The sequence below is a fragment of the Myotis brandtii genome, unplaced genomic scaffold (assembly GCF_000412655.1).
Source record: "Myotis brandtii unplaced genomic scaffold, ASM41265v1 scaffold488, whole genome shotgun sequence".
NCBI classification, from domain to species: domain Eukaryota; kingdom Metazoa; phylum Chordata; class Mammalia; order Chiroptera; family Vespertilionidae; genus Myotis; species Myotis brandtii.
The window spans coordinates 2513443-2526753 of NW_005368638.1; the positions used below are offsets into that span (position 1 = coordinate 2513443).

General features: G+C 41.0%; 1 protein-coding gene across 1 annotated transcript; it reads right to left on the reverse strand.

The window, feature by feature from the left end:
- Positions 1–5672: 5672 nt before the first annotated feature.
- NIFK (nucleolar protein interacting with the FHA domain of MKI67) lies at positions 5673–13060 on the reverse strand. Its single transcript, XM_014547891.1, has 7 exons — positions 13028–13060; positions 12548–12691; positions 9468–9576; positions 8255–8468; positions 6972–7038; positions 6781–6852; positions 5673–6090 (listed from the first exon to the last, which is right to left on the reverse strand). Exons 1-7 carry the CDS (start codon positions 13058–13060, stop codon positions 5905–5907), a joined length of 825 nt encoding a protein of 274 aa, XP_014403377.1. The 3' UTR covers positions 5673–5904.
- Between the last annotated feature and the right edge of the window lie 251 nt (positions 13061–13311).

Consider the following 13311-nt stretch of genomic DNA (forward strand, 5'->3'; position numbering starts at 1 on the left):
ATGAGTAACTATGCTTTTATATGGCTGCTTCTACATTAACATCAAATCAGATAACTGGCTAAGTACAAATCTGCAAAGTGGGGAATCGTTATACAATTTGCACTTACTAAACTACTTGTTTGCATTTTTTATTATATCAAGCATGCATCAGTAGTGATTTTTTTAAAAAAAGCTAATTAGAAAAAAGCCACAATATTTATCATCTAGCTAAGTGTTAAAGTAGAAATAGAAGAAAAATTGACACAATCCGTCAGAAGAAAAAATTGCCAATGATTACCCTGTATCCCTGCCAAAAACCATCTGAATGATTTCTCTTTTGGACAGAAAATACAGATCTTTTCATGGTTCTTTTGCTTCCCTCCAAACCAGCGCTCTGGCACTGCCGCTGAAAATGGGAAATACCCTGAACACCATGGCTAAATATCGTGATTACGGTAGTAAAACAAAGTTCTCATATATAAAATGCTCTTTTTAACCAGAACCACCACATTCTAATATACACTGGGGAACATCAAATTGTAAAACTGTTAGCTCACATTATTGCATGATTAACATAATTTCATAACTACATGCAATTAGATAAGCTAAAAACTTTCATCATCAGTCTGTTGGATTGCTGATGCCCTGGAATCCTTTGGCAAATGTATTTTTCAAAAATAAGCAATTATCCAAAGGATGTTACTAAGCACCCAGTTGTGTGATTTCATAGTAGCAGTTTCTGCGCTCTAGTGTAGAAATTGGTGCTGTGTGTGTGTGTGTGTGTGTAAAGTGATGCTTCTCGGGGAGGTTTTTTTAAATATTAGCATTAAGGTATAAACCTCTTTAGAAATTATACCATTTTGCCAATGTCTTTAAGTAAAATGAATTTACTGTAGATTTAAGTGCCTGGGGTCTAGTGCCACCTAGTGTTATGTCGTTTTCAGTTATTTCAAACCTGAGCACATAAAAATGGAACTTAATGTCCTCCTTCTCCCATGCCAGCCCCAGTGCCCCATTTCTGCCTCCATTTCAAAAAGTCACCAGGTCTTACAAGAATAATTAAATAAAAAATTCTCCAGATCTTACAAGAATAATAAAAAAGGCACCAGGTCTTGTCAGTGCAAGGATTTCACATCTTTCTTTCTTTTTTAACATTACCACGAACAACCTAGCTCATCCTGTTGAAAGGAAACTTTTAAGTCCATAGTCAGCTTAATTGGCTGTATGTTGACCATATACTATCCTTCGCAAGTTATTTAAGCTCTCTGGGCTTCAGTTTCCTCACCTCTTAGATAGGAACAGTAATATCTATTTCATAGGGTTTTTTTTTTTTCTTCGTTTTTTAAAATTGTTTTATTGCTTAAAGCAGGGGTCCTCAAACTTTTTAAACAAGGGGCCAGTTCACTGTCCCTCAGACCGTTGGAGGGCCGGACTATAGTTTAAAAAAAAAACTATGAACAAATTCCTATGCACACTGCACATATCTTATTTTGAAGTAAAAAAACAAAACGGGAACAAATACAATATTTGTATTTGCATGTGGCCCACGGGCCGTAGTTTGAGGACCCCTGGCTTAAAGTATTACAAAGAGTATTACATATGTCTCCTTTTTCCCCGCCCTTAACAATCCCCTAACATAGGTTTTTTTAAAATTAAATGAGTTAATATATTTAAAATGCTTATAATATCTGACATATGCAGATATTTAATAGATGTTAATCACCATATACTTTAAATCATGTTTGAATCCTTACTGGGAATACAAGTGATTAAAATAGTCTATACTGCTTTACGTTTTAAGGTCAGAAGGCAGAAGCTGGGTTCCCTATGACAACTGGGCTGATTGAGAGGTCTAGTCTGCATAAAAAGTCCTCTGCAAATAGTTCCACCCCGTCTGCAGCCTACCCTTTCATTCTCTTAACAGTGTCTTAAACAGACTAAGTTTTATAAGTTCAATATATCAGTTCTTTCTTTTATGGATCGTGCTTTTGGTGTCATGTTTAAGAACTGCTTGCCTAACACCAGGTCATGGAGTTTCCTTCTATGTTTTCCTGTAAGTTTTTTAGTTTTATATTTTGAGTTAATTTTTGTAGGTGTTAAGTTAGTGTTTCCTATCATCAAAGTTACTTGCAATGGGTTTTGAATATGCAAATTTCCTTTTCACTTGTATTGAGGTCTGGAACTGTAGTTTGAGGATGGAAAATATATCTGCTACAGATTTGTGTGGGTATGGAGATCTGTTTTAACTTTTGCCAGCATATACAGTGTGACATTTCTTGTTTTCAAATGTTGTCATCAAAGTTACTTTAGCAAAATATTAGTTTCAAATATAAGTGGTGCTCTGACTTCTGCTTCTAGGTTGAATTCATTAAGAAACACCATCTGCAGCAAAAGCTAAATTTTAAGGCCATTCAGTGTTTGAGGGAGGTTCTTCTCATTCAGAAATTTGCAGTTTTGGCTCTGAAGTTGGAACGTCTCAACAAAACTTTACCACCACAAAGCCATCAAACTGCTGTGTGGCAGGGCAAGTCAGAATACTTAGCTTCTTCTTTAAAAATACATTTTTATTGACTTCAGAGAGGAAGGGAGAGGGAGAGATAGAAACATCAATGATGAGAATCATTGACCAGCTGCCTCCTGCACACCCCCTGCTGGGGATCGAGCCTGCAACCTGGGCATGTGCCCTTGGCCAGAATCAAACCTGGAACCGTTTAGTCCACAGGCTGACGCTCTATCCACTGAGCCATACTGGCTAGGGCCAGAATACTGAGCTTCTATTTCTGTCAGAAATTGCTGGAACTGATAATAGCTAAGTCCACAACAAATGAAGTACAACAGTGACATGATTAGTTCAATAACACATGATAGGTTCACATATTTTTTCTTTAAATGTTCTTAATTTTTAAAATTTATTTTTATTGATTTCAGAGAGGGAGGATAGAAACATCAATGATGAGAATCATTGTCTCCTGTACGCTCCCTACTGGGGATTGAGCCTGCAACTTGTGCATGTGCCCTGACCAGGAACTGAACCATGACCTCCTGGTTCATACGTCGATGCTCAAGCACAGAGACACACCAGCTGGGCAATTCACATATTTCTTTAAGTACTTGCTGGTGAATAATACAAGAAGCAGGCCTTAAACACCTTATATTTTCAGAAACTCTACATTTGTCTAAGTCTTTTTCTAGTTCCCTATGTGTTTTTTTTTTTTTTTTTACCAAAATCAGGTATGGCACATGTTGGAAGGTTCCACTTCAGTTGTACTGAATGAATGTTCTCTCCACTTTGAAAATATTTTTGCTTATAGTTGTTCCACAGACAGGCTAATTCTGCATAGAGGCTAATTCTTCAGTCATTTCTAGGGTGACAAACTGCATTAGCCTGGGACTGAGGAGGTTCGCCTAACATGTGACTTTCAGTGTTAAAACCAGAAAGGTTCTGGGGAAACCTTGATGAATTGGTCATTCTAGCACTTCAAATCTTGACTTTTTGAACAGTGAGCTGAACAGTATTGGTAAGGTCTTTTAACTTCTTAAGTGCCTGGGAAAAACAATCAAAATAATTTGCCTTGTTTTTATTTTACTTTTTTTTGTTTGTTCACCAACCCAAGTCAAATCTCCTTTTGTCACCATTTTCACTGGCCTTGTTTTTAAATTAACTATTGTTGCTTCAACTCTTCAAGCAACTTTCTTGTTTAAAGGCTGTCTTCTTAAAAAAAAAGTTTTTATTGATTTCAGAGGGAGAGGGAGAAACATCAATGAGAATCATTGATTGGATGCCTTCTGGGAATCAAGCTCACAACCCAGGCATGTGCCCTGACCAGGAATCAAATCGTGACCTCCTGGTTCATAGGTCAAAGTTCAACCAATCGAGCCACACTGGCCTGGTTCAAAGGTCAAAGTTCAATCAATTGAGCCACACTGGCCAGGGATAAAGGCTGTCTTAAAAAAAAGTTCATTTTATGCCCTAACCGGTTTGGCTCAGAGGATAGAGCGTTGGCCTGTGGACTCAAGGGTCCCAGGTTCAATTCTGGTCAAGGGCACGTACCTTGGTTGTGGGCACATCCCCAGTAGGGAGTGTGCAGGAGGCAGCTGATCAATGTTTCTCTCTCATCGATGTTTCTATCCCTCTCTCTTCCTCTCTGTAAAAAAATCAATAAAATATATATATTTTTAAAAAGTTCATTTTTAGCCCTAATTGGTTTGGCTCTATGGATAGAGTGTCGGCCTACAGACTGAAGGGTCCCAAGTTTGATTCCAGTCAAGGGTGCATGCCCAGGTTGCAGGCTCAATCCCCAGTAGGGGGTGTGCCAGAGAGGCCGATCAATGATTATCATCATTGACATTTCTATCTCTATCTTCTCCCTTCCTCTCTCTGAAATCAATAAAAAATTTTTTTCTAAGTTCATTTTATTGGACACATTTTGTCATCTGCTGCAATCACAATGTACCTTACCATTGGTAAAGGGCTTTCCTTGCTTGCCTAATAAGCCACATGGAAACATTACCACCTTAAAAATTTTGGGGTAAAAAAACTGCTGAGCCCTAGCCAGTTTGGCTAAATGGATAGAACTTTGGCCCTTGGACCAAAGGGTCCCGGCCTGGATTCTGGTCAAGGGGAAGTAACTTGGGCGCATGCAGAAGGCAACCAACTGACATGTCTTGTTCACATTAGTGCTTGTCTCTCCCCCTCCTTTCCAGTCACTTTAAAAATCAATGGAAAGATATCCTTGGGTGAGGATTAACAAAATGGTGCTGATAGTCCATTTAAAATGGTTAATTCTGCTTTTTGAGTTGGGAATATTGTGATGAATGCTTAGTCTGATAATGTCTATATATATTGTGTTCTTTTAGCACAGCTGATGTGTCACTGCCATCTTAATGGATAAAATAATCCAGTCCACCGTGAACATTTTCTCTTTAGACTGGATAGGTATGCACTGGTAATCAAAATATGTAAAACCCATGGTACTGAGACATGTAGCACACGAAGGCCATCGAGATGAAACTGTGCCACTGCCATTTGTAGTGCACCCAGCAATGAGAGGACCACATATTGTCTCTATCACAACTAAAGTCTTGTAGCACAAATGCTGCCATCTCAGCCCACTATCACTTTAAAGATTTACTAAATACTGGATAAAAAATATTTGAAGGCAGTTTTCAATGAACATGAATTAGCTAATACAAAAGCATATTTCAAGGGCATTAGAAAATTAAAAATATTTGAGGTGAAAACCTACTATTTTACTTCAAGACACCCAAGTCCCACTTGCATACAAATAAATTGTAAACAAAACACGTTTATTTGCTGGTCACTGTTTAAACCATGAAATACAATTCCACATTGATGATACTTTAGTGGTTAGTAGTCCATACTAGCTTACCAAAAACTAACTTAACATTAGGAAAATGACCATATACACATATATACACACTTGAATTGCCTTCTCACTGTACTTCATGTCCAGTTTTGACCACTGGATGCTGAAGTCTAAAATACCCTTATGGGTTAAATGTGCACAGCCTACACAGAGAAACATGTGGACAATAAAGCAAGGTTTTATTTTCTTTTATTTAACAAACGCTGCAGTTTAGTATTTAAACCTGCAGTTAATGGTGACCCTTTTATGCAGACATGAATATGAACCTGGAAGAAACTGGGAGACCGGGGCAGAGAGGCAGCAGGCGTCACTAAAGGCAGGTATGAATCTGGGAAGAAACTGGGAGACCGGGGCAGAGAGGCAGCAGGCCTGGCTCCTGCTGGGTGGTGTGCGCACCTGTGTTTCAGCTGGGGCAGGCAAGCCAAAGTTACCAATTCCTGTTATTATTGACTGGAACCAACAGTGTTTCTTCCGATACACAGCCCTCATAATAAAATCACATTTTCCAGAAGAAATATTATTCAAAATACACTCAGAATCACTGATTGTTTTTTCTTCGTCTTTTTTTCCTTGACTGTGTAGGTGTTTCAGTCTCTTGTGTTTGTTCTTTTATGCCAGATAAGGGCTGTTTGAAAACTATTTCATTATCTTCATCATCATTCATTTCAGCCACTTCAGATTTTCGTTTATCCAAAAATGTTGGTGTACAAACTGGTGTGGGGCCCTAAATTCAACAAGAAATAATACATAAATGTGGGAAGATATGAGGAATATTTTACCCCTCCCTTCTATTTTTACAAGTTGTGCAGTGTTAATTCAGGCCTATTTCCATCTTTCAGTGACATAATCACACAGGAACGAGTTTAGGTGCTTATCAAACTTAGTATAAAAAAGTCACAATCGATTGTAATATAATATGCTCCATTATAGGATATGAGGTAGAAAACCTTGATCTTATACTTATAAAAACAGTGGCCTCCTCTCTCCTAACTCAGTCACTTTGCTTAAGAGGTACAAAGTGCAATAATAAACTCACAATGATAATTTTTGCTTGTAAACTCACAGTATCTGCTGAAGTCACAAATTAAATATGAGAAAAATTTTTCTAAATATTTTTATTGATTACAGAGAGAAAGGGGGAGGGAGCGAGAGATAGAAACATCAATGATGAGAGAGAATCATTGATCAGCTGCCTCCTGCACTCCCCCTACTGGGAATCGAGCCCACAACCTGGACATGTGCCCCTGACCAGAATCGAACCTGGGGACCCTTTAGTCCGCAGGCCCAGCTCTATCCATTGAGCCAAAACGGCTAGGGCTAAATGTGAAATTTTAACAAACTGACAGTAGCAGGAACTGTTTCTCCTCTTTTGAATTATACTACCTGATTCTCAAAATACTAACGACAATTTTACCTGGCTATCCACAGTATTCTCAGGAGTTTCAGGGGTGGCTGAAGCCTTCTTCTTTTTATTCTTAGGTAAAGCCTTCAATAAAGTTTAAGAAACTTCATCAATTTGTATATTTAACAGTTTTAGTAGTTTGAATATATTTACCCATTTATCTTTCCCCTAACACCTGGCATGCAATAAAAGAAAAATGTTACCTGTCTATTTGTGGATTCCTGAAGGTTGGTGTTTGAGGTGTTGCTTTTCTTCTTTTTACTACGTAAAACCTTAAGTAAACAGAAAGAAGTTATTACCTGGCAGTATCACATATTTACGTTTTTAACTTACCATTAGATCCTTACACATGTTATCAGCAGATCCTTCCTAAATGAGAAAGCATTTCAATTTAAAAAGCAAAATCCACAAATATAGTGAATGATCTCCAGTAAAGGGAAAAAAGTAAAGAGGGGCTGAGCTGGGGGATGGGCAGAAGCTGTGGAGATGAAGTGAGGCTGAGACCTGAGCTGGCCTAGCGTCCTGCTTTAGAGGACCAGCTCCCAAATGGTTCGTAAAAGGACCAGGGCCTGCTGCCTGGGACACAGTGATTTTTAAACACATACTGTTAAAGACTGTTTGGGATTTAGGCAAAGAATCAACAACCGGAACTGGGCCAAAGGGGGTACTCAGTCTTCTAGTTTCTGGATAAGGCTAAAAGACCTAATAACCTTAGGAAGAGATGCCATCCATCTCTTTCCAACAAATTAGCTGTTTGAAAATAAGCTGAAAGGGTCTGTGAAAGATCCAAACCAACCTCAGAATTTAGTGAAGAAATAAGATTGTCACCTATCCTAGCCACCCCCGAGTGGCCTGCACTCGTTTCGTAGTGGAAGACATAGCTCTCCCCCAGGAAAGTGGGAGGGAGAATCAGCGAGCAAGGACATGGGGACTGACTGAGTGACATCTGTGCTGACGCAGCTTCATGCCAGCAGGTTTGCTATATTCTAACCCTTGCTCACTTAATTCACAGATGACGCTGCTGAAATCTGATATGCACTTTATCTCCAATTTAAAAGAACAAGAAACAAAATTTTAACTGGAATGGCATAAAAAGGATGGCCAATTTATAGTCTTTTATGTTTACCGATACCATGTAATACCAAACTTCATTTAATTCTGGAAAGGACACTTTTAATAGCAATCTAGAAGCATTATGGTTTGGGTTAAAGAGTGGTGTAACTTCAATAATTTAAAACAGATCATGAAAAACCTAACCCCTTTCTGAAATTTCCTTTTCTATACAATGTCGATCATTGGATCTGGTCTGACACACTTTAGGAAGAACTTACAATGCAGCGCCTCAAAAATTTAGTCAAACCCTAGTATGTGGTAAGCACTGAGCTAGATACTTTATAGAGAAAACCATAATCATGTTACAGCTACTGAGGTACAAAGCCCACCTCCAAGAAGAAAAACACAAAATATATTTTCTGAAGGAATATTTACCAATGAAGGAAAATCATAATTAATTCCCTTCTTAGCTAGTCTCTTCCTGAGTAATTTTTCTTTCTTTCTAAATCGCTCCTCCATCCGCAGCTTTTCAAGAAGGGTCCGGTTCTGATTATACCGTTTCACTGCTGGGAAAGACGGGTTCTTAAACGGAAGATGCCACTCTCTAAAAAGTTCCTCGTGTACTGTCTCAGGTGGCATAAAACGACCTACATGCAAAAAAGAAACAAGTTTTCAACTGAGTGGGAGGGGCACAGCATAGCACGGATCCACATGTGCAGTCCTCGGACACCTTTTGGCTCACCTCCTCAACCCTTCCTCTCCTTCATTTCTGTGAATGAACCCATGCCGTCAGCAAGGCTGCTGGGACTGTCAGGGCAGGAGGAACCAAAACGAAGAGAGGCCGCAGAGATGCCGCCTGGGCAGCCTCATCAGCTGCCTGATCAGATGTGCCTGACTTGGGTACCTGAATGGCCACACCCCCGCGCAAGCACCCAGAACCATAACTCTGCCTCTGAAGGGCCCTGGGACCCAGACAGGGCTACGCTGGGATGTCAAGCCGGCGGCGCCAGTTTCTGTAGGTGAACTTCTAATCTGGTGTTGTCATGGTTTCTCTGGTAGAAGAGCTGCACCAATGCCATTCAGACAGTCTGAACTGTGACTCCTCCCTTCACTGTTACCCTATCTAGAACCCATTAATGGTTTCTCACTGTCCTCAGGACACATATCGAACTCCCAGATTTATAAGGATTCAAAGACTTGGCCTCCCCTCGTCTTCTCCCTCATCTCTTGCTCTTCTCCTCAGTCCCTCATAGGCAGATACTGCTAGTCACTTCTAGCTTTGCATTTGCTGTCCGCTCGGCCAGGATCTCAACCTTCATCCCCTTCCCCCAACCTGGCTCACTCCTCTTTAAACTCCAGATTTTAATCTAAATACTTCCTCAGGGAAGCCTTCCACGGCCCTTTAAGGTGGGTTAATCGCTCTTCCTATGTGCTCCTAAAATCACTCCCCAATTCCATCTCGGCACAAACACAGCTCAGTCTGGTTTAGATTTTAAAATTCTAATTAGAACTGATCTTGCACCATCCTTAAGGGGATCATCCAGAAATGACGTGAGATGTCCGAGTAGCTGAGCAATCTGTCCTTCACACCACATCCACCCATCAGCAGCAGGTAACCAGGCCCACGGAAAGACAAGCGCACTTACACTGCAAGAGCCTTTCACCAAAAAGGTAGTTGTTCATTGTTTCAGCAACTATCTTGGCAACATCTTCAGATTCAAATTCCACGAAGGCATAACCTCTGCTATTTCCAGTCTGCAATTAAAAAAACCGCCACAAAAACAATTAAACTCTAATACATCATTGAACTGCTAAAATGCCATTAATTTAAATAATCACACCAGCCCCATTAGCAAATAACATCATGGCATATAATGTGGAAACTGTTGTGGGAAAAGGAAAGATCCCCAAAAGGCTGAATATGCCACTGACCTCGAGGTATTCCTGGGATCTGATCACACAGGTAAGTCCATAACCACAGTTGGAATTGATTTAACAGTTTGAACTCTTCAAAATAGCCAACATTAAGAAAAACCAAGTAAGTACACAGGGCAAGGAGACTATCCTACATAGGCTGAAGAGTCACACCAACCAAATGCAATGCAGGAATCGTGACTGATCCCAGATCAGGTAAGGAAACTGGTAGCTAAAGACTTTTGGGACTACTGGGGAATATGTGACGATGGCAAGTCCATGCTAGACCAGCGGTCGCCAACCTGTCAGACCTCATGGACCACCGGTTGGCGACCGCTGTGCTATACTATATCGTGTCCGGATTCCTAGATTTACGGTGAGGTGTTTCAAGTCTTTATGACTGCTACTTCCTTCTAAGGTTCAGTAAAACGAAGTATGTGTGTTTATAGCTATGGAGACATACAGCTAATGTGTCAGGGTGTTAATAATGGGTGAATCCAGGGGAGGGAAGAGATGTTCATTACATTATTGTTCTTTCCACTTCTCTGTAGACTTGAACATTTTCAAAATACAATTCTGGGGGAGACAATGATTATATTACAGTACAGAAAAATATTTACAAATGATCCTCAAAAAAGGCAGAAAAAAGTTTTTGAAAAAGACAGTGAGGGCAAAAGATAAGAATAGGCAGTTCTGCCCTAACTGGTTTGGCTCAGTGGATAGAGCGTCTGCCTGCGGACTCAAGGGTCCCAGGTTCAATTCCGGTCAAGGGCATGTACCTTGGTTGCGGGCACATCCCCGGTGGGGAGTGTGCAGGAGGCAGCTGATCGATGTTTCTCTCTCATCGATGTTTCTAACTCTCTATCCCTCTCCCTTCCCTTCTGTAAAAAATCAATAAAATATATTAAAAAAAAAAAAGAATAGGCAGTTCAGGGTGGGGGTAAGAGGGAGAGATCAACCAAAGGACTTGGATGCATGCATACGAGCCTAACCAATGGATAGACAACAGGGGGGTAAAGGGCATGAGTGGGGGGTGGGAGGGCAACGGGGCAATAAGGACACATATATAATACCTTAATCAATAAAGAAAAAAAAAAAATAGGCAGTTCACAGATGAGGGAATTCTAATGGCTAATAAACCCATAATGACACTCAACACAACCAATTTAGGTCAGAAAGGTCATGTTAAACAACTGAACAGAACGGTTAAGTAGTGTCTCATAGAACTTTTATTTCAGTTATGTGTTCATACATGTATATGTGTGCTGACTTCTCCTATAAAACTTAGAGAGAATAATACTATACAATCTGTAGTAAAGATTTCCAAAACACATACAGCAATGAAAAACACTGACTTCGTGAACAGTAATTTCCTGGGCATGGGAGAAGGTGCAGAGGACCGGGGAAGGGCACGAAAGGGACCCCAAGTCTACCTAGAATCTATTTCTAAAAAAACAAAGGCCTGAAGCAAGTTGATATTTGATAAAGGAAAATGGTGGATACCTCAAGTCTCTAAAGCATTCTCTGGTAGACTTCAGGATGTTTGAAATAGCTCACCGACATAATAAGCAACCATTACCATTACAAATAGACAAATGGGGGGAAGAGGAGGCATACAGAGAAAATGTGTTACTTTGGTTAGGATTAGAGAAATACCAGGGCATTTTAAATTTGAAATCCCCTTTAATGTTGAGATGTTGCTTTGACAAAACTTAATACCTGTAACTTTAGAACTAGCGGAAGATGGATGCATACCTTATCCACTCATGTACCAAATAAAATATAAAATTAACTTTGATCTGTTATAACTCAAGTGGGAAAATGTGAAGAAACTGCATCAAGAAAAATAAAGATTTCCAACGAGAGGTCTCTATGGTTACAACAATAAAAGTGTACATGTGTGGTGTGGTAAAAAAATAAACTGAGAATGAAAAAAAATATTCATTCAACAACCTATTTTGAGCTTTATCCATGTAACTACTACATTCACTGTCACTGCTATGTTCCTCTGCTTGAACACACTCAAGTTTATCTAGCTTCCCACTGAACATTAGGTTTTATATTTCACTCTTGGGTGAAGCTGCTGGGAACATTGTAAGTTTTATACGAGAAGTCAGCACACTCTATTCCTGAAACAAACCACATAAACCTTTTAAAATTAGAAGGTAGGGATGACATAACAATGACACACACACACACACACACACACACACACACACACAGCTCTTTCTGTATCAGGCGTTGTCCCAAGAACCTCACATTCCCTACCTGTAATCTGTAATGAGATACTCCTAGGACGATGGTGCTATTTCACTCATATTTTGCAAATGAGAAAACTAAAGCATGGACAGGTTACATACTTTGTCCAAGGCCATACAGCCAGCAACCCGTGGAGGCCAGGCCTTGCACACAGGCGGCCTGGCCCGTGTCCCTGTTCTTCACCGTTCACTGTACACACCTCTGCTGTTACAGGGGTGCACACACCCCGGCCAACACAAGAGGTGCGAACTGCTCCTCAAACTGAGCTCCCTGTGCAGCTGACTGAGTAGCTGCAGGACACGCACGATCCGTTTACCAAAACTGTCCATGTAATTAGAGGCTCTGGGGCAACCACTCTCTCTAACAGTAACACAAACACGACAGTAATCCCGATTTTGTTTTCGCGGTTGTTTCAGGTTCTAGGCCTCACCCATGACCCCCTTCTGGAGCGAAGACTGGTAAGAATACCGTGTGAGCACGCCCTCTACACTGTCAACGACGATGTGCTTTTGAAAAAGAAAATAAATCACCTACTTCAGTAGAAAAACCTTACCCTTTTACTTCTGGACAGCCTGAATCTCGTCACAGTGCCAAACTGGGAGAAATACGCTCGGATCTGGGTTTCGTACAGTGCTGGAGGCAGGTGGCCCACATAAATGACTCCGGGAGTGAGTTTTTCTTTTTCTTGCTTCTGTTTCTGAAGACATAAAAACCAAGGAAATACTTTTTTAATTAAAAAAAAAATCACATTGCAACAAACTTGGAGAACCCTAGTTCTCAGTCCAGATCGGGGCTGCGAGCCTCTCCGCTCGCGGAGCAGCAGAGCTGAGGCTCGGCTGTGCGGTGCCTGCCTCCCCCCCTCCTCTGAAAGAACACAAGTGAGCATTTGGGCTGGTTCATTATGAAAGGACTGGCACAAGGCACAGCCTTTGTTTGATTCTGGACATAATACAGGAGTGGGAATTCTGGTTCCTAACAAAGTCATAAAGTGTTTTTTTAAGAACTATGTGAAATTTCCCCCAGCCCCACCCACATGGGGGCGCTCAACCACTATAATGGACGCCATGGCTGCGGGAGTGGTTCTCTAACGCTACTTCAGACCACCCGGCGGAGACCTCCACCGACACAGCCTCCACTTCGCATGCAGACCGCCGTTGAGTCGAACCCCCCAACCGCACCATTCCCGGGCCACGGCGAGCCTTCTCGCCGCCGACACCTTCCCCCGGGTCAACTCCAAACGTGTCTCCAGCTGGAAGCCATGGCGAATGCAACCTGATGCCGGGACCCCGCTAGCGAGTGAAGCCGGCAGGTACCGTC

Coding starts and splice junctions, on each gene's coding strand:
- NIFK (XM_014547891.1), bottom strand. CDS start 13,060: ATGGCGTCCATTATAGTGGTTGAGCGCCCCCAT. Junction 9,577..12,547: donor GGCTGTCCAGAAGTAAAAGG/GTAAGGTTTTTC, acceptor TTTTAATTGCAG/ACTGGAAATAGCAGAGGTTA. Junction 6,091..6,780: donor AGAATACTGTGGATAGCCAG/GTAAAATTGTCG, acceptor TGTTGAATTTAG/GGCCCCACACCAGTTTGTAC.